This window comes from Zosterops lateralis, assembly GCF_965231275.1.
Source record: "Zosterops lateralis genome assembly, chromosome: 4".
Lineage (NCBI taxonomy): Eukaryota > Metazoa > Chordata > Aves > Passeriformes > Zosteropidae > Zosterops > Zosterops lateralis.
This window is the reverse complement of record NC_139765.1, coordinates 7,716,014-7,736,965: the sequence shown is the minus strand read 5'-3', so window position 1 is coordinate 7,736,965 and position 20,952 is coordinate 7,716,014. Positions and strand designations below refer to the sequence as shown.

Sequence of the window (20,952 nt, the reverse complement as noted above, 5' to 3'; positions counted from 1 at the left end):
TCCCGTGGTTGTAAACTGATATAAAATTATTAACCTAACGGGGTAATTCTGACTTAGTGATGTAGAAGTCCTGCTTTTCCCACTTCATTCCACCTGAGGTAATACCTGTTCCCAAACTCACATAATAGTCTGAGAGATTTCCCAAAAGTGAGTCCATTGCGAATTCTCAGCCCCCTCCACTGGACTCGAAGAGCTCTCTCAGAGGGCAAACTACATTCTACCAGCTTGTTCCAGCCTGCAAAGGTGTGACTTCTGTTTCTTCCCAGCCCAGGCACATTTTCTTGTTTTGCCTTTGGATTGTGACAGAGCAACCCCCATGGGGAAGGGGGCACACAGACTTCCAGCAGATCAGGTCAATTTGGTCAACACAGCCTTCAGCAAAGCAAAATTTAGTCCCTGCTTGAAGCAGTTTGGATTCTGTTTTCAATCTATTTCCTAAAGGGTAAAAAATGTCAGAGTTGTTTGCTTGGGATGAAAGTAGCGTGAGTCATCAGGGAAACCCAGGAGGAAGTACCCAAAGTTTTCTAGCCTGGCAAACATGGCTAGAAGCAGGAGCAGGTACATTAATCTTTCAGTCCTTGTCTCTTGCTCCCAGTTACTTGGATGCAGGGCATTTCATTACCCAGATATTTCTCCAAAATGGATCAGTTGATCTTGTAATCTCTTAACAGTGAGATTACCCAGCACTTTTACAGGAGTTGAAGGTCTCAGATGTAGAGTCCTCCAGAAATTCTGGGCCCTGTTGGAACTAGTAGAACATGTGCCAGCAGTGTGCCCTGGCTGCAAGGAAGGCCAGTGGTATCCCGGGCTGTGTTAGACAAAGTATTGTCAGCAGATCAGGGAGGTGATCCTGCCCCTCTGCTCTGCACTTGTGAGGCCACACCTGGAGTGCTGTGTGCAGCTCTGGGCTCCTCAGGACAGGAGAGACATGGATCTCCTTGAGAGAGTCCAACAAAGCTCTGTGAAGGTGGTAAAGAGACAGGAGGAAAGACTGTGAGGAAAGACTGAGAGAGCTGGGGCTGTTCAACCTGGAAAAGAAATGTCTCAGGCATTTTATCGATTGTTGCAAATACCTGAAGAGAGAATGTAAAGAGGATGAAACCAAACTCTTCTCAGTGGTGCTTGTTGAGCTCAAACTGAAGCAAATGGAGGTCCTCTGAATATCAGGAAATAATGTCTTTGATGGTGACTGAGCAGAAGGATTCAGCATTGCACCCACCTCCTAAATAGGGAAGCTACAACCACACAAGAAAAGCACTTTGCAAAAGTACCAAAGAGATCCATCCTCTCCTCTGTTCAGAGGACTCAGTAGCTAAGCTGATTCTTCATTTCTGGAAACTAGTTATTCTATCAGTTATTGACACTCTTCATCTTGATTGTTAAATAATTTTTAGCACAGATAGTTTATGCTTAAGGGCTACTGCAAAGTCCCGTGCAGCAAGTTTTTACATCCCTGTTTGCTAGAAGCACCAGCATATCCTCCAAGAAAGACTAGGAGTAGGCCCTGAGCCTGCCCTATTTCCTTTCTTTGTTGATGCATTTCTCCTGCTATCACTATTAGCAAGAAAATGTTGAATTTAGGTAACTTTTAGGTCTGAAACTGCATGACTGATTCTATTCATTGCATTATCCTTGGCATCAAGTTAGCAAAAGCTAAGAAGAATCCATTACCACATCTAACACTTCTATGAGTTTACTCATCAGTTTGCATTGACTGCATGTGTAAATGGAGGCCAGATGTATCTACACAAATGTAGTATAATACTGTTATATAAATGCTGTGGGATTTGCTCTGCAGGACTGACATCCTGGGAACAAGGAGGGCATTGGAGGTGAGAGAGCCCAGTATGTCCTCCTGCATTTGTTTGAGTTCCTGCAGTGGGTATAAGAGTGAGATCTTTGAGTTTTTCCTTAGGGTACTTTGCATGGGCATTGAAGATGGAGGGCATGTGAGCAGGAGATTTCCAGGATGATGCTGTGTGGTGCAGTAAGAGCAGCAGCTCCTGTACAGCTGTGCACTAGAGAAAGGCTTCGGCTGTTGGGCAACACTTGCTGCTCTAAGAACCACTGTGGTCTCCTCCAGAGCATATGCTGGTTTAGACAATGAGACAGTGGTGTAGAGCAAACAAAAGTCGTCCATACCTGGCAACAACTCCTGAGGCCTCTTCTCAACCAAGTAAACCAGAACATAACTTTGCTGCCATAGGTTTGTCTATGAGTAGTCTGTGGTTTTGCCTGGAAGATCAGTGCAAATTGGATGATTGGCTGTAAAGTTTGTGCATCTGTCTCTTCTAAGGAAGATGCAGATTTCCACCCAGAATATGACCCACAGTGTAACTGGGAGCATGTGCTATGCCACTGGTGATGCATGTGGCAAGGACTAGTGACCCATTTGTCTCCAGCTCCTCCCCGTGGTGATTTCTTGCTGGTCTGTGCTACTCAGGTTCCAGAAGGTTATGATGAAAAGTGGGATAACAAGTAGTCCTGACCTGTAAGGGCACTGGTTTCCCAATGCCTCACAGGCAAGTCTGCTGCTCTCTCTTTGACTATGCCAAGCAGCACATCTTGCTGTTTATGTGGTCACCAGGGTGTGCAGTGCAGTCTGCACACCCTTATCAATTCTCCACCAGCAGTGTTGGCTGAATAATGTGTTTTCACAACTGCCAGAGCAGAGACAGACACAACACTCCAAGGTTCAAGTGGCAATAGCAATCTTTATTGTTCACAGCTCATATTTATATGGATTTCAAAATTCATGCATTTGATCCCAATTGGTGAGTTAACTTGTTACCACCCAGTTCACTGGCCAATAGCTGTCTGTGTATGTGCTCACCAAAGACTGGCCAACATCTGTTCCTTGCAGTTAAATCCTTCCACTTTTGATGCCTTAAGTTTTAGTTTTTGTGATTTTCAGATTCTGGGCTGCCTAGGGGTGTAGTTCTGAGCCTCATATTAAGTGTTAGTCAGCTCTCTTCACAGAGTAGGTGGACAAAGCAAATCCTTTTCCTGCTGAAGACCAAGGACAGTGGTTACAAGTTTTCAGGCCCAAAAGCACAAACAATGGTGGACTGAAGAGAGAAACAAGAAGGATGAGACTTCACAACTTGATGCTTTAATTTTACAATTAAACCTCAATATGCAAATGGATCAAAACTTATAAAAGTGTAAGACCTTGTGACCGATCAGCCATTTTGTGACTATTTCAAGTCTACCTTGGGTGTAGCCCTGGTCAGGCCCTGTCCTGCCCAAGTAGATACTTTTCAATAAGTATCTACTTTAGCTCTGTCCAGTCTCTGTTCCAGGTCAGCCTTCCCAAGGCATCACTTTTCAGTGCTTTGTTCCCTAAAGGTGTTTACTTCCTTTTCTCATGAATAAAGGCTGATCAAGTCAAGGTCAGGGGTTTGGGAATTTGGCAGTATCATGAGATGATTCAGTGTATACAGAGCTTTGGCCACCCTGCTCTGCAGGGTTTCACCACACACACAACAGATATCCTGTGTCTGCCTTGTGACTTTTAATTTTGGTTTTCTCTGGGAGTGGTTGGGCAATGATTGTTATCCAGTATGTGTCAGATTATCACCACTGCCTGAGTATTTCTTTCTGTCATATTGAGTTTTCCTTTTCTCCAAGAAATCTGCTGCTTTTAAGCAGAGAATAGTTACATTTCTTAGCTGTTTGTGTGTGTGGTTGAGACAGGGCAGTACATGAGGTCAGGACCTCACTTTGCTTTCAGAACTGATCCTGTAAATGCTTCTGGCAGTGTTTCCTTTCACACAGCACCGGGTCAGGACTGTTTCAGCATTTTGTTGGTAGACAAGGGTGAGTCCAGCCATCAAGGGTGCCCCTGGTGTCCCCATATGGGGGATGCTCCAGCAGACTGAGGTCTAGAGTATGTTATGTGGCCATGAGCTGAGCCATACACAGTCACTTCTTGTCTGTGGGCAGAGGACTTTGCTCTTCTGTTCCATTAAGTCACCAAGAGTGATCATTGCGGAAAGACTTTGTTAAATAATCCAGAAGTTTGCCTTTTCCTCCTTTCTTTCCTGAGTTCAGAAGTTGGTAACCAAAGCCCCAAGACATGTTGTGCATCCCTTAGTGCTGTGTCTGTTACTGGCAGGGCCTGGGGCTTGGGTCCAGAAGGTCTGGTTTGTTTGTTCCCCTAGGTCTGGAGCATCACAGATTTTATTTATGCTTTATTTTATTCTTTTTTATTTTTCATTTAAAAGCTGTCCAGCAGTTTGTCAGTTGAAGCAGAAGACAATCCTTTGCACCAATACTTACTCATGTACACATGCTGATCAGCTGAAGTGTTAAAGCTCAAGGTGAGTGCTCCAGCCTTTAATCAATGACCAATCATTGATTTAGCACATCCACAAGTTTCAGGTGGGCATGAAGTAGTTCCTCCATTGCGTCCAGTTTTTAGGGTACCTTTAGACACTGGAGATACCTTTCAATGTGTAATTTATTAGGTAAATGGCCTTTTAATAGTCTGTGCTAAAGAAAGAAGTGAAAAGCAATTAAGCAATACTGCCATTTCTAGGTGTTAAAGGTGGTGATGGGTATTATTAGTCAGAACTGGAAAACACAGAACTGTGACCTTTCATAAGTACTCAGTGAAACACTGAGTTACTGCTGGTCAATGAAAAGCATTTTGGGTGTTTAATAGTTGTTTGTGGTGATTGTCATACACAGATGAGTAAGGAGTTATTTGAGGCAGTGTGCGTGCAGCTGTCCAGCCAGAACTGAAGCAGCCTCTGGTAAAGGTGATGTGGCAGAGGAGCTCAGCAGATGATAGGGGGCTTGCCCATGAACTGAAAGAGGAGCTTGGCATGGATGTGGGAAACAGCAGATGGATTATGAAACAGCAGATGTCCAAGAGATGAAGCAAAGGGTTAAAATGGAAGGAATCAGGCATGAGAGAGTGGTGGCCAGATAGAAATCCAGCTAAGGCCCTGAAGTGGAATTATGTAAGTCAAACATCGATGAAAAGCAGCTGGGGAGCAAGAACAGGCAGCAGCCAGGCTTGTTTCTGGTCTCTTCCATATATGAGACATCCCTTTGAGGTGTGCTTGATGGCCAGAGGATGTGATAGCTTTGGCTGTAGCTCTTTTGTCTCTAGCTGTTGTGTGTTCTGTGTTTAGTTCTCTGGTCTGGTACATTGCAGGATTTTTAGGGTAAATAATTTTTCCATCAGTGTAACCCACCAATTGCCAAGCTTTCAAGGCAGTTGGATGGGGTTGTGAATATACCATTCTTCTGCTGGTGGCCACCAGAAATACTTAAGAAAAAGATTTCATCTTTGTTCTTCATAGTGCTGTGCTAGCAAGTTCTTGTGAACAGGCTGTAATTCCCAGGGCAGTGGGGCAGGAGCTGCTCCATGATCCAGGATCAGGCTCCCATGTAGTGGGTTGGAGAGAGGCACCCACCAAAGCCTCTCCTATCACTCGTGTCCACAGCTGGACAGGGGAGAGAAAATATAAAAAAGGGTTAAGATAAGGACCAGGAGAGATCATTCATCAAATACCATCACAGGCAAAAGAGGGTCTAATTAGAGATATTAGTTGAACTTAAGGCTAACAAAATCAGAGCAGAATAATGAGAAATAACATAAAACCTTCCTCCCATCCACCTACTCCAGTGTGGGCTCCTCTTCCACAGGCCTCCCACAGGGTCACAGCCTCCCCTCAGGCATCCCCCTGCTCTGGCAGGGTCTCCTCCATGGGCTGCAGGTGGATCTCTGCATCCCCTGGATCTCCATGGGCTACAGGGGCACAGCTGCCTCCCCATGGGCTGCACCATGGGCTGCAGGGGAATCCCAGCTCCAGTGCCTGGAACACCTCCTGTCCCTCCTTCCCCACTGACCTTGGTGTTTGCACAGTTGTTCCTCTCACATACTCTCACTCTGCTCTTCTCTGGCTGCAAATACAACTGTGCAAAAACTTCTTTTTTACTTTTTTTCTGAAGAACATTATCACAGAGGTGTTACCACCATTTCTAATTGTCCCAGCCTTGTCCTGAAGCACATCTGTCTTTGGAACTGCCAGAATTGGCTCTGCCAGACATGGAGGGAGCTTCCAACAGCTTCTCACAGAAGCCACCCCTGTGCCCCCCACCCTGCTACTAAAGCCTTGCCATGCAAACCCAATACAGCTGTATTTCATTATTGGTCTGTCTGTGCAGGCTATTAATGGTGGAGATTTTAATGGTGGGGATTTGCCACCTCTTTGCTCCCTAATAGAGGTAAAAAGGAAATCTGAAGCTCCACATCCAGGTTTTGGGGTAAGAAATAAGCAGCAAAGGATGCACAAACCCAACTCCCATCCTGCCATGTGCCAGGTTTCCACAAGACAGGAACATAACTCACCCTACCTCTGCTCAGAAGAGTGTGGAAAGCCTAAAATTCTGCATCCTAATTTAGTCAGGCTGTCTAATGATATGTACCAAACTTTCAGCAGCCTAAATAGTTTTTCATGGCTGTCATTGTCTTTGGGGATTGCTTCATATCTGGGTTTCTTACCAGAGCCTGAGGAAAGGAAGTAGGCAAGACCAGGTGAGAAGTGTTATAAGGCGGGTGATTAATTTCTGGATTCCTTTGCAACTCACAGTCAAAGCACCTCCCCAGTGGGCTGAGTTTGGGCAGCCTGGTTTGCAGTCACTTGGAAGTGCTGATACTATCTGGTGAAATGTTAGGTGTCTTTTTTAAAACAAACAAACAAACAAACAAAAAAAATCAAAGTATTTCTGTTATAGTGGCGAATAAAGAGCCTGGGTGCAGCAATGCAATTGCAGAAGGACAGAGGCTACAGGCAGGTTTGAATCCTCCACCAAGTTGGATTGCTTGCCTGCATGCTCACTGCTTTGAGGGAAGAACAGGGTGGGGAAAATTAATATAATAGGAAATGGAAGTACTGACTTGTGATTGTGCTTATTTTGTTGCTGTGGCAAAATAAAGCAAGGATGTTTGATGATTTTAAAAAATCTATTTATTTAAAGAAAAATTATGGCAAATGTTATCAAAATAGAGTTTTTGTTTCTTGCAGCTCTCCAAGTCAGGTAGCCTGTGCCTAGATACAATGTTAATAATGGCTTAGCAATATTTTTTGTTAAAATTTATGTTCATTAAAAAGATCTTCAAAGCACTCCATATTTGGTAAACAGCATGTAAAAGGTTAAAGTAATGAACATTGAACATACTTTAAGGTTATCTTTGAAAAGGACTCTTTACATCCTTAAATGCCTGCCTGAGGTGGCCTCCACTTTAGGACTGTAAAGCTTAAAGAAAACGTGTATACAGGAAAAATCCTTCCCTGTTATGATGGTCAGGCCCTGGCACAGGTTGTCCAGAGAAGCTGTGGCTGCTCCATCCCTGGAAGTGTCCAAGGCCAGGTTGGATGGAGTTTGGAACAACCTGGTCTAGTGGAAGGTGTCCCTGCAGGGGATGGGATGAGATAAGCTTTAAGGTCCCTTCCAACCCAAAGCATTCTCTGATTCTGGTTGTACATATTGCAAAAGGAGGCTGTGGCCTTACATGCTTAGGTACAAATCCCCCAGCTATGCTTCTGAACATACTTGTTTACTCATTTATTCTTTCCTTTGTGCTTTCACAAGAAGCCCTTGTGCCCTTCAAAAGCTCAGTAAGAGTTAGTGGTTAATTTCCAGAATTAACAGGGATGGAAACCTGAGTAGTTTTGTGCATCCATACTTGTTGGAATGATTGTGGATTTGACTTATGGGGTTTTGTTCCTAAATACAAGAAAAGTTTTATTCCAGTGCCACACTCAAGTGTAGCAGTGGGGCCCATGCAAGTGGCTGGTTCAGCAGATGGGGCAGTGTCTTCATAAAGTAGATACATAAATAACCTGTAGTCTTTAGGGATGGAGCACTTCTGGGAGTGCTTGCCTGTTTACATATCAAAACCAGTCATGCATAGGGCTCTTTTAATGCATTTGAACTACTATAGAAAATTTTTGATTTCAAAACCATTTAATTAAGGTTAATGAAGTTTGGGATTTGGGTACTGTGTTTTTTGCAGTAATACATGTCTCTGTTCTTGATGGATGTTTTCATTTTGCAACAGTCGTTACATATTCTGGACTCCAATCCCCATTACCCCCGTGCCTTCAGAGTAGGGCAGACTCGTGTCATAATATTACATTATAATCCTTTCCAAATGGAGACATAATGAGGTGATTCTTGTTGCATTTGGAAACAGTGTGACTAACGTGAGGATTTGATCCAGCAGTTGCACTCTTCCAAAAGCACTAAGGTGCTTGCAGATATTTGATATTGAGCTGTTTTGGCCCTCAATTGCGAAATAAATAGGTCAGGCAAAGCCTTTGAAAGGAATTTAATAGATACATCTCACACTGACAGAGAAGCATGAAACTCTCCTGCTAAAATGAGATTGGGTTCATGAAAGGTCACAGTTATCTTTTAAAGCAAGTTTATGCAGGTCTGCAGAGCAAACACTGCATTAAAGATACTGGTAGCATATCTGTTTTACTGATAATGCTTCAAGTATTCTTTTTTTCTTCAAATTGTGATAGAGCTTCTTGTAAGCTTAGCATTCAGCCTTATGACTTTTGTTTTATTGCTTCATAGTGGCATACTAAACTAGTAAGGCATTGAGCAGTAAGTACCAGAAGAAGCATAAGGTGCCAAAATAACAGGAAAATACTTTATTATTATTATTATTTTGTGGGTGACTTTTAAGTCCTGTCATTGTTTTTTCAGAGACTGTTGTGACACAAATAACCATCCCAGTTGGCTTAATTCTAAAGCTCATTTTGTTTGCCTTTATAAGCACAAATCACTTACAAATTTGGGAAAGGGTCTAAAAAGGACTTTATATAGATACTGATGTAGGTAGGTGTACAGATGTCTACACATACTTATCAATTTATCTATCTTTACATACAGATATATGAAACATTTATAATAACTATACTTTCCTTCATTCCTTCTTCTACCAGAGGTGCCTTTCTACTGAATTTGGTGTTACTCAAACAGGTCATTGGACATGTGGCACAGGGGATGGGTTAGAAACCTCTGGTGGGGAGACAGGAGTTTAAATGCACCCTTGAGCCTGGTATCTAAATCAGAACAAACTTCTTCCAGGCTCCTAAAGCTTGCTCTGAGCCTGCAAACACTTCTCTATGCTACCTGGGCTGGGGTGATTCATAAATAAGTGATAGTGTCATTAGATCATATGCAAAGTTTAGATTGGGAAAGCTGAAATTGTCCTTGCTGAACTTTGGGATGTACTTGTGTTTGGTAAAATAGAGGCCCAGTCTCATGTTTAGGTTACCAGTTCCAGAGGTGTGGGAGCCTGGAGTGGGACATCCTAAGCCCTGGCCTTTGCTTAGTGTGATCATGATGGGATCGTGAATATGTAGTAAGGTAGCAGGCATGTTGCCTATCTAAGGGCTTGGCCAAATCCCAGCAAGAAACCCTGCAACAGATCTCAATAGGCCAGTAATGATTTAGAAATAATACATGCACCTTCATTAAGGTTTCTGAATTATTGCAGTGTTATTTTTGCCTGGTGGTATAGCTGTGAGCTATTCTGCTGTTCCTTTGATGCTTGCAAGCTTTTCAGATCCACTGGATATGCCTTTGTGTTCAAATTTGTGTTTGTGGCTGTCCCAAAGTTTTGCAGGACATAGTGCATCACCAAAGATTGTTATTTGTTATTTAAAAACTGCTGAACTGGAATTCAAATTCTGCCCAAATTCGAATTCTCTGTTGGCCATTATTCCTTTTCCATTCATAAACCTTTAACAAGTGACAAGGCAGCACTGAGGCAGCACAGCAACCAGAGGGTGGACTCAGCCCTTCAGAAACACATCTGAGAGCCACCCCAGACTCTGGTTGGTGAGTCCTACTGAGCTGTGAACACATCCTGAACGTCAGGATCCTTTCACACGCTGAAGGAAGTGTTGCAATTCTACTCATCTGATCTTTATATTGTTTTCATCCCAATGAGTTTTTGTAATAACTCAGGAACACATCATGAAATCTCCTAAATTCTGGCAGAGTTCTTGCTGAGTATGGCATTTAGGATCTTAATTCTGTGACATGATGTGTCGAGCACATGGAAAATGTGCATTTGCTCCATATTGCAAGAGTTATCCTACTCATGAGTGTTCAGGGCTCTGCTCAGGCAAGGCAGGAGCATGCACTCTGCAGCTGTAAGCTGAGGGGAGGATACAACTCTGCAAGGTTTTTCTGCCCCTCTGCAACCTGGGAAGTCTGCTTGTGGGTGGAAGTGCAGAGTTAACAGCTAAAGACTAAACATTTTGCCTGTGGGTGACTCTTACCATGCTAATTATAATGTCACTTTTGCCTGGAAAATGATAGGTGCCGGGGAGGGATGAGGAAAGAGAACAAACTTCTTTACTCTAAATATTGGTTGTTGAAAATATCCTGGAAGAAGTATTTCTGAGGGCCTGAGTTTCACCTTTTTCTTAATGCTGTTGATATTGCTGAGATGGCAGTGACACCCTGTGGTACCGATGCTATCATTCAGGAAGTCACTGTAACATCGCAATAGCAAAAACTCCAGGGATGTTTTTAATTCCTCTTCACAGATCATGTTCTCTATCCTTCCCTGAGTGCTGTGCACTGGGTAGGATGTACTTTCCTGGATCTAAATGTCCTGGAAGTAGCTCTGGTCTGATTCACATCTCTTGGCTTTACAGAAGAGGAATCAGCTGTACCAGCAAACCGGGATCACATTGCAGGGCTTCGCTTTCACTCAGTGAAAATGCTTGTTCTTCTCTGGTTGCTCTGGTGAGCCAGGAGAGCTTGTGATTGGAGGCAGCAGTGCTCATCTTGGGTATTTCCTCTTTTTCAGGGGGTTCATGAGTCGAAAGGTGTGACTGAAGATTATTTGAAACTGGAATCCCTGATCCAGAAAGTTGTGTCTCCTTACCTGGGCACGTACGGTCTGTACTCCAGCGACGGACCCTTCACGCACTCTGCCTGTATCTTGGGTAAGAACAACACAGACTCTCTTTGGCACAGCACAGAGGAAAAACTTCCCAAAACCCTGCTCCATGCCAGGGCCCTGCTCCAGAGCCAGAGGTGACTGCCAGTGCTTACATAAGTACATCAGGCTTCTTTTCTAAGACCATGCTCTTTGCAAGGTGCAGAGTTACAGTGAAACTTGCAGTGGCAAAAGATGAAAACAGATCCTCCTAAGAGTGCTCAGTAATAAAAATCAGTAAAATTAATCTAGAGTGTGTTTAGCATTTCCAATCTACCATTTAACAAGAGAGCTTTAATATGGAATGCTTTATGGACAGTGAAAGGAAGAAGCAAGAAGCCTCTTCTAAAATATTCAGTAGTTAATTTTCATTAGTGCTTATTAGTACACAAAGATTGTACAAGGCTGTTAAAATTATGGAAGAGAGCAGGAATTTTTCTTAGAGAAGACTAACACATAAGCCTTCAAGCATGCAAAAGCTTTCTGCAGAGTAGAAGGTAATATAAGCTGTTCTCCATCCCAATGGAGATAAGAAATACAGGGTGGGCCTCACATAGCAGGGGGAATTAATATTACATGGAAGGAAAAATCTCTAATTTCACATGAATTGCCTCTGGGGATTATTGAATCTCCACTGCTGAGACACTTTTTACCCATCACATACATCAACATCCATTAGGAGAAGGGGGAAATGTGGGCTGGCTTGGTGGCAGCTTGAGTTCCCTTCAGCTTAATTTCTGATTCTTGGAGCTCTGAAGCCTTTGGTGCTTTCTGTGAAGGCAAGATTTAGCCAGGATGAAAGTGGAATATCCTACATAGCAATGCAATCTGTTGAAAATACAAGGGGGATACTACCACTGTAAATGAAAAAAGGAATGTGGTAGTACCTGAGTATTTTATTGTAAATACTGGGATGGCCTGATCAAATAGAGCAGACAGAAGGGAAAATAAGTTCAATTGTGCGTTTTCTCTGTAGTCAATTCAATCTGTTTGCTCGTCAGAGATGGTCAATAAACTAGTTGATTTTCCAGTGAAGCTGAATGGCAAAATGGTTGTGTTGCAGCAGTTGTTTAAGAAACAAATGAGTTTTATGTGAATAGAGGCTGTTTATTTATGGAAAATGGTTCAGGATTACTACTTTGTATTCATTGCTTGCCATTAAAAGGCCACAAGCCTTTTTAATTTAAATGGAGCCCCAAACTGACATTTTCTAAATACAAGCTTTTGAATGTCAGGATAGAAAAAAATGCACCCAAAGAGAATAAAGCACCAGTGAAACAAATTGATAGGAAATAAGTGTCTTATTACATGGCTGCAGAAGATAGGAAGGTTTTGGTGGGCTGAGCAGTTCCTCTTGCTGCAGTCTGGGTTGTAGATGTAGCAACACTCCTGAAATGGGTTTTACTGTAATCACTGAACCTGGATCCAAGGGAGCTCAGTGTGTTAAGCTTCTTTTAAACTAATGCATCTAATTCTCTTCAGCTATTTTGCTGGCATGTTACATGTTGTGGCCAGAGTTCATAGCCGCAGGAACCTCTTCTGGTTTCCAGCTCAAACTCCTAACAAAGAAAAAGTTCAAAAATGAACTTGGATCAGAATGATTTCACTGCTGAGGCAGACACAACTGCAAAATACAATCTTTAATACAGAAAATGGCTTTTTTAGTAGTACAGGATATGATTGGAATTTGTGTCCAGGTAAACACGTCATTTCACAATAGCATAATTTTAGGAGATTGGAATATGTAAAGGAAATTGCAGAGTTTGTAGGGAACATATACCAGCATCCTGATTTGAAGCTGTTATTTGCAGTGGCTGTGGTTGACCTCCAGAGGGTAATTTGATCCCCTGCTCCAGTTGTGCCTCTTTCATGGGATGACAGAGTAGCAGAAAGAAAGCTTTAAAAGTGAGACCTATTATTCACACCACTATTTCTACTAATTAGCATGAGTGAATCTGAGACCTGCACAGAGTTTGTGTGTTGGTGGTTTTGTTCATAATGGTCGTTTTATTCATATTGCCAGGACACTCCAGTGCCAGACTACTGCCAGAGAGGGAGCTCCATGCTCACTTGCTGCCATCTGCTGCTTATTTTTTGGGAAAATCCCACTTGATTGACAGCATTCAGGCAATCACTGCTGGACTGAATGCAGATTTGCTCCCTCAAAAAGAGATTTCTGTGGGCACTGCCCTCTAGTTAACATTTTCAAACACTCCTGATGCTCTCCCTGGTGTGATCTCTGAAAAATACTTTGAAAGTTTTTCCAGAATTAGTAGAAAAAATATCTGTCTTAATCTTCATGCTCCAAATTTGAAGAGACTTTTTTTTTCCCAGGATGGGTGGAAAAGTTAAGCTGAGCTTAAAAGTTGAGCTACTAGAAATGAGTAATTACTTTTATAGCCTGAAAAATAACAGAATTGCACTTTCTGTTCTTGTCTAAAGGAAGTATTTACAACTGTATATCACCTCTTCCACTGTATTTACTGCTTTACTTCAGCTGCTGAAGTTGTGTGAATATAAGAGAATCTCAGCTATTATTTGTAAAGATATATTTGGGGTCTTCAGAATGATAAAGAAATCTAAGAAATCTGAAGCCTATGAATCTACAAAACCAGCAAAATGTCTTCTAGGAAAGTTTCACTCAAGAAAAGCTTATGCATATTCAGGACTTCACATTTCTTTTGAACACTCATAGTTATTGGTAGCATAATAGGAGACTTAGGGTATTGAATCTTCCATTAGTAAATTTGTGAGTGACACTAAGCTGGGCGCGTGTGTCGACCTGTTGGAAGATAGAAGGGCTCTGCACAGAGACCTGGAACTGTTGGATGGATGGGCAGAGTCTAACAAGATGAAGTTTAATAAGTCAAATTGCTGAGTCCTGCACTTTGGCCACAATAACCTCCTGCAGTGTTATAGGCTGGGGGCAGATTGGCTAGTGCCCAGATAGAAAGGGACCTGGGGGTGCTGGTGACAGCAGCTGAACATGAGCCAGCAGTGTGCCCTAGTGGCCAAGAGAGCCAATGGCTCCTGGCCTGGACAGGAATGGTGTGGCCAGCAGGAGCAGGGAGGTCATTCTTCCCCTGTACTGGGCACTGTGAGGCCACACCTTGAGTATTGTGTCCAGTTCTGGCCCCTCAGTTTAGGAAGGACGTTGAGATGCTTGAGCGTGTCCAGAGGAGGCAATGAGGCTGGTGAAGGGCTTGGAACACAAGCCATATGAAGAACGACTGAGGGAACTGGAGTTGTTTAGCCTGGAGAAAAGGAGACTCAGAAGTGACCTTTTCACTCTCTACAACTTCCTGAAGGGTAGTTGTAGACAGCTGGAGGTTCGTCTCTTTCTCCAGGCAGCAGCTGACAGAATGAGAGGATGTAGGCTTAAGCTGCGTCAGGGGAAATACAGGTTGGATATTAGGAAGAAGTTTTTCATGGAAAGAGTGATTAAATACTGGAATACTCTGCCCGGGAAGGTGGTGGAGTCACCATCCCTGGACATGTTTAAAAAAAGACTGGATGTGGCACTTGGTGCCATGATCTAGTTGAGGTATTAGGGCTGGGTTGGACTCGATGATCTTGAAGGTCTCTTCCAACCCACACGTTCTGTGATTCTGTGACTTTGCAGACATTACTCTGGCTCTTTGTTTGCAGAGAAGCGGTTCTTCAGGCGCTCCAAGTCGGGTGAGATCCTGGCCAAGAACCCCGTGGTGCGATCCAAGAGCTACAACAACCCGCTGCTGACGCCGGTGGCCGAGTACGAGACCGAGAGCATGGCAGCCAATGGCACCGGCATCCGGAGGCACTCCGTCTCGGAAATGACCTCCTGCTTGGAGCTCCAGGGCTACTCCAACCTCACCACCATCATGGACAACGGCTCCAAGAGCTCCATGACAACCATGAAAAGCTCTCTGCCGGGAGACCAGGAAAGGCCCAGCGCTGTGTCAGTGCAGTGCTCCAGCAAACTCAGCACAGCTGAGCAACAGAAAGGACTCTTCCACTCCATTGGTGACCCACACAGGTCTTTTGAGCTGGACAGAGACACTTCCTTACTTCCAGTTCCCTCTTCCAGCCCTGAGAACATAGTGGATCAGATTTTGGAGTCGATCGATTCTGATTCTGAAGGCATTTTCATTGATTTTGGCCGAGGCTGTTCCAATTCGTCAGCGTACAATGTGGATGTGAACAGACAGAGCATCGTGTGAAGGATATTAGGAGACAAACTGTGGGGTTTAATATTATATATGAAAGTTACTAGGGCAGTGAGTTGGACTATGGGCAAGCTGTCTGTGCCTGGGTAGAACCTTTGCCAGGTCATCATAGCTGTACTGAGCAAACACAAGTTTTTAGCAGGTGGGAATCTGCCGAGGGGGAAGCAACTCCAGCCACTTTGCCCCATCCCTCTCATCCTGCAGAAGGATTTCTTATTTCTTTATAAACTTAAGGGTTCACAAACTCACAAGTGTCTGGTAAAATACTATTAGTGCAGCTGGCAGTGTCTGTTCAGGAAAACAGCTCAGCAAATAGCTGTGCTCACTTCTAATTTTCTAAAGAGATTTCCTGCAGATGATGAGTTGTTCTCTGAACTGTAACACCTCAGCCAGAGTAGAAACATACCTTTTAAAAACAAACAAACAAATACAAAAGGCTGTAGGCTTTCATGCCACAGAATACAATAATAAAGAAGTCTTTTAAATCTTTTTCTTGTACATCCTGTATGCACTCCTTTACCTAATGGTGAGTTAGAGTTCTTGAAGAAAGGCAAATAAACAGAAATATGCTTCCTGATGTCACACAATGCCTGGTGTCTCATTTTCTGTTTCACTGTTTCCTCAGCCAGGAACAGTGTCTGGGACAGTTGTCTGGAAATCAGCTTTCAAGGCTGTATTAATTTGCTCTGAATGTGTCACTTCTGAGAAATCTGTACTGTCAGCTCCTGAAGTATTGGTTGTATGGAGGGATTCCATCATAATTCAACTTACTTGTTTTCTAAATAAATGAAATCATGGCCTCTCAGGGGAAATCTTCATTAAATCTTTATATTCTTATAGAAATACCATAATGCATCTGCTGTCAGCTATTTTTTTGGGCAGTGTAAACCTTGCAGCTCTTCTTACCCTGAGCACACCCAGCTCTTTGATTCTCCCTCACAATAACATGGTGGTGCAAGACTTTGAGCAGAAGTTTTGCAGGGGATTGACACATGTGATACTAGAGGTGAAGCAGAAATCCTGCTGTGCAATATGGTTTTGATCAGGGGGTTTTGCAGTGAAGGCCACTCCATTTTGTGTCTGTGCTGTGGTGGAAGGAGTCAGTTGGTATCTGCTGAGCTGCTCAGCAGACACTGGTCTTTGGTCTGGGCAGTGCCTGGTGCTTTGCTCAGGGACTGTCCAGCTTTGCTCTGTACTTGCACTGCTGACCCCAGCATTTGCCACACTCTTCCCCAGGCTCTGATTACATTTCTAGACTCAAAGCTGTGCTTCTGACACTCAGTTTACTTTGGGCTCACTGTGTGTTAGCTCAGTCTTTTGCTACCACCCTGCTTCCCTGCTCAAGATCTCAGCTGCTGGAGAGATGTGCAGGCTCCCTGTAATGCAGAGATTTGAGAAGCTCAGAAGCCATCTGAGGGCCTCCCCCAGAAATGAGGCAGGGGTTTGGTGCCTGTTTTGCTTCTCCATGTTTGGCCAGTTCAGCTGTACAGCCTGCCCTACAGGTCAGCATTTAAGTTAGATCATACTTAAAATTTTCTCTTAGGCAGAGATAAATAATTGCCCATACTCTCAAAAGATTCCCACCTCAGCCAGGGAGCACAGGATGTGGGGGGGAATCAGTGAGGAAGGACCAAACACCAACTGTCTGAAATGCAGGTGTGGCACAATATACCCTCAGAGAAAGCAACTCTATTGCCTGGGGGGATCTTTGAGGTCCAGTAAATGAAATGGCTTAGGAAGAAGGCTGTCAGACTATCCCTCTGGAACTGCAGCTAAATTTAAGGTGCAGATAATCAGATCATCCATCCACAGCACATTCAGTAGTATGTTGGCAACTTCCTCAATCTGAGGCTTATCCATTTTCCAGCAATGGGTCTTTTCCCCACCCTCTCCTTGCTGGAGGGCAGGATGAGCCCTCAGTTTCCAGGAACACTTTCCTTATTTGGCCCTGTGGAAATCACAGGAGAGAGTGGAACTCTTGCTGAAATTGGATGCAGTATATGACAGGACTGATGATTTCCAAAAGTGTGCTAAAGTGGTACAAAATATCTGAAGTCAGAGTTCAGTTTCCTATTGCAACAGTGATAAGGTGGGATTTTGTCTCTTCTTTGTGTTAAAAGGTGTTGGCAGATGTGATTGAAAACTAAAATTGGAGGCAATGGTCCTACTAGCCATTGACTTTAAATGTTGCACAAATATAAGACTAACTAAATTTGTGATCCTCCTACTAGTAATCCTAGTGCAAGCACGTCAGGGATATGGAAATCTTAAGAGACAAACCACAGAGTCATTACTAAGGAGAAATACATCTCAAAGAGAATAGTGCAGGTTCTTGCCAAAATAGATTTATGAGGTGATGGACTTGGAACTTTTCAAATCCTGCTACAGGGCAGTGTCACTTGAGCTTTGCCCTAAAGTGGCATTCTGAGTGTGCCAGTTATTCATCTTCATCCTTCCACTGTTACAATAAACTGTGGTGCTCCATGTCCTAATCCAAGAACCAAAAGCTGTTCTTTCCCTGGTTGGGACAGGTTCCAAAGTCCTATGAGAAGTAATACAGAGCAACAGATAACACTTAAAGCTCCTCTCATATGGCACTGCAGGGTGAACATTATGCAAGCAAAAGGAACTGGGAGACTAGAAGAGATTAACCTAATGAAGAGCTCCTGAACTCTGTGGAGAAGTAATACAGCTCCCTGGAGTGCTGCTGGAAGTAGCAGAATAATTGGCTGCAAATAATGCTGTTCAAATAGAGAGCTTTTCTGTCACAGAAATTGAGAAAATCACTTTCATTATTCAGTTAGCTCCTGGCACAGTGGCTTCGATGATGCCTTTGACTAACTGAACCTCTGAGGTGTGGTAACAGAACAGCTTCTAAGGCCATTACAGAGACACATGAGTATGTGAAAGTAACTGATATCTCTGCAGTTCTGGTTGGAGATGTATGGATTGCCCCTTTACTAGGATAATATGCTGCAGGAACATCTTGAAAATGAAGGTGTCAGAAATTCTTTAGTATTATTTTTGAACTGTGGCCTGCAGAGGTGCAACTGTCATTCCAGAACTTTGAGAAAAGTACCAAAATTTGGAGGCAGGGAGCAGAAACTCAGATATCAATCGAGCCAGCAGTGCTGCAAAGAACATATGTAACCATTTTAATAATACATAAGTTCTTGCCATGATGCTCTCCAGAACAAAATGCTTGGTTTGCAGTCATAGACTTGTTCCACTTGTTCATTGACTTTGTTCCACAAAGTCAAAAGTACACTTATAAAAGGAAAATAAATATGTTTTGTGCTGAAGAGCACTGAAGGTATCTGAAGTGGATTTCAGTTGCTCCATGTGGCCTGAAGGACGTCCGGCTCTGCCTGTTCTCTGTGACCTCTGGGGGAACTGAGATTATACCCAGAGGCTGAACTCCCCTAGCTATTGAGAGAAGTCCCAGAAAGTGATTAAAATATTTTATGTGGTCTCCAGATACCAAAAACAGGTGGATACAAACTCCCCCAGGTGCTGTGCTGTTGGCCTATGTTGCCTCATAAAAACAAATGGTTAAACTTGGCTTCATCCATCAGCCTAATGAGTGATACAAATCTGCCTTGCTTAAAGGTCCTGCTTACTTCTCTGTGCTGCCCTCAGAAGGCACTTCCTGGGGGGATCAGCAGAAAGGAGCTGGCTTTGATGTGCTATCTCAATGTCATAGTGTTGGGGTTTTAGGAGTTCTCCTTTTGGTTGTTTTTTTTTTTCCCCTCTTACAGAATTTTCCCCCATTTGTGTTGCTAGCAGACAATAATGACTGGGTGCTTAACAGAAGACAAAAGAAGTTGTCAGCTGGAGAAGAGGTAGATGTCTACTCTCTCCTTACCTGGGGTTTTCTGTGCAGGGCAGAGATACTTCCAGATTTGGGACTGGGAAAACCCGGGTAGAGTGCAGTTTTCTCTCTCTATCTCTCTCCGAGCAGATAAGTTGACTAGTAATTAAATGAGAACACCCTTTTCTTTCACAAATGATGCCCCTTCTGGGGTTGTGTTGCATCATTGGAGTAGCAAGTTGGCTGCTTGCCTGCCCGTGGCAGGATTGCCTACCTGAGAGAGGAGCTGCCAGGATGCTCTGCCACAGCCACAGCAGAGGGGGAAGATAAAATAGATGTTTGAACAGCTGTAGAACTGCTGGGCTAATAAACCTGCCAGAAGTCTTGCTCGCCTTTGTAAGATGAGTCATTGTAGGTTAAGCATGTGTTTCTCTTACTGAGAGTCTCTGTCAGCATTTTCAGTTTAAGGTTATAAACTCTTCCAGAATATATTTATTTCCAATTATTTTAGGATGATAGATTTTTTTTTTTCCACTTGCAAAAGTGAATGGTCTTAGGCAGAGTTTTAGCTGTATTTCAAAAGGCATTCCTTTAAAAATCCTAGCCCTCTGAACTCTGGGTTTGGAGATGAGGATTTGAAGAGAATTCTTAGGGCACTGTTGCCATTACAGTAGAGATTACTCAGGATCAGATTGCTCGGCTGGAACTCGGAGACTGAGGTGACTAAATTCCATGTCCTCTATGGGCTTTTGCATAGATTTAAGTCACTTAATAGCTCTATACCTCTTTAGAACACAGGGATAATGTTCTTACCTGTCTTTCTTACATTTCCAATTACTGTATGAATTGTCTGTTGGTTGAAGGTTTGATGTGCACAGCAAGAGGAGAGGAGGCAGTGATTGAATATGAATTAACAATGCATCTCTAACACTTGTTTATTTAACTGTGGGATCACCACATTCTTTTAATGTAGCTGCACCACTGATTTAGGTTTATACATGCTAATTGATTCTTATGTATCACCCATTCCCTATCTATCTACATATCTATCCTCCTCAAGATCAATCCTCAATGACAGGTTTACAGTGTCACTAGGCTCACTTTCTTCAGCTCATGTTACCTCTTTAATACCCTGTGAGCTCTGAGCACTTCCATGGCTTTGTTTTCCTCCAGTCCATGTGCTCTTCTTACCAGCTTTGAGCTCCTTTACACAGTAAAATACAGTAGAAAAAGTAAAATGGAAATGCTGCACCTAAAAATTGGAAGCAGGATGGCATGTGGGTGCTAGAGCAGACAAAAGATGCAAACCATTTCAGGACAAAACTTAAATTACTTCAAATGCACTTGAGATTAGATATTAGAAATACATATTCCCTGTGAGGCCCTGGCACAGGCTGCCCAGAGAAGCTGTGGCTGCCCCAGACCTGGAAGTGTTCAGGGCCAGGTTAGTGGGGCTTAGAGCAACCTGGGATAGTGGGTAGTATCCCTGCTCATGGCAGAGGATTGGAACTGGATGGTTTTTAATGTGCTTTTAATGTCCTTCTTAGGAAAGGGGGTGAACAGAAATTATTCTGAAGAAAAAATTGTATACAGCTCTTGAGGGGAGAATTTTATAAGACTTGTGAGTAGAGGAATATGTCAAGGTAAGGGAAGAAAACATTTTCAGTTTCACTGGTTCAATTTAAAGCCTGATTTGTCATACAAACTCTCTCAATCTTTGGCAAAATTGGCTTTTTAAATTATTTTTAACAGCTTTTTGTGTCATCCACTCCAGAAGTGAGGAGTGTTGGCAGCCAAGTACACTTTGCAGCTAACAAACCAGGCAGTGGTCAAGTGGATAAAAGCTTTCTGAAGAAAAGTCCAGATCCCCAGGGCATGTTGACTGAGGGGATGAAGAAGGGCTTTTGTTGAATAAACATTCCTGCAGCTCCCCAGCCTCTGCTGTGCAC

General features: G+C 43.2%; 1 protein-coding gene across 4 annotated transcripts in view; it reads left to right on the top strand.

Annotated features, from left to right (window-relative positions):
* PRR5 (proline rich 5) overlaps positions 1–15,995 on the top strand; it is a 60,143-nt gene extending 44,148 nt beyond the window's left edge. For all 4 annotated transcript variants that reach the window (XM_083859339.1, XM_083859340.1, XM_083859338.1 and 1 more), the window contains 2 exons: positions 10,856–10,994; positions 14,636–15,995. In XM_083859339.1, the coding sequence (XP_083715465.1) occupies positions 10,856–10,994; positions 14,636–15,186 (690 nt within the window). In that variant the 3' untranslated portion in view covers positions 15,187–15,995. The remainder of the gene's footprint in view (positions 1–10,855; positions 10,995–14,635) is intronic.
* The last annotated feature ends 4,957 nt before the right edge of the window (positions 15,996–20,952 follow it).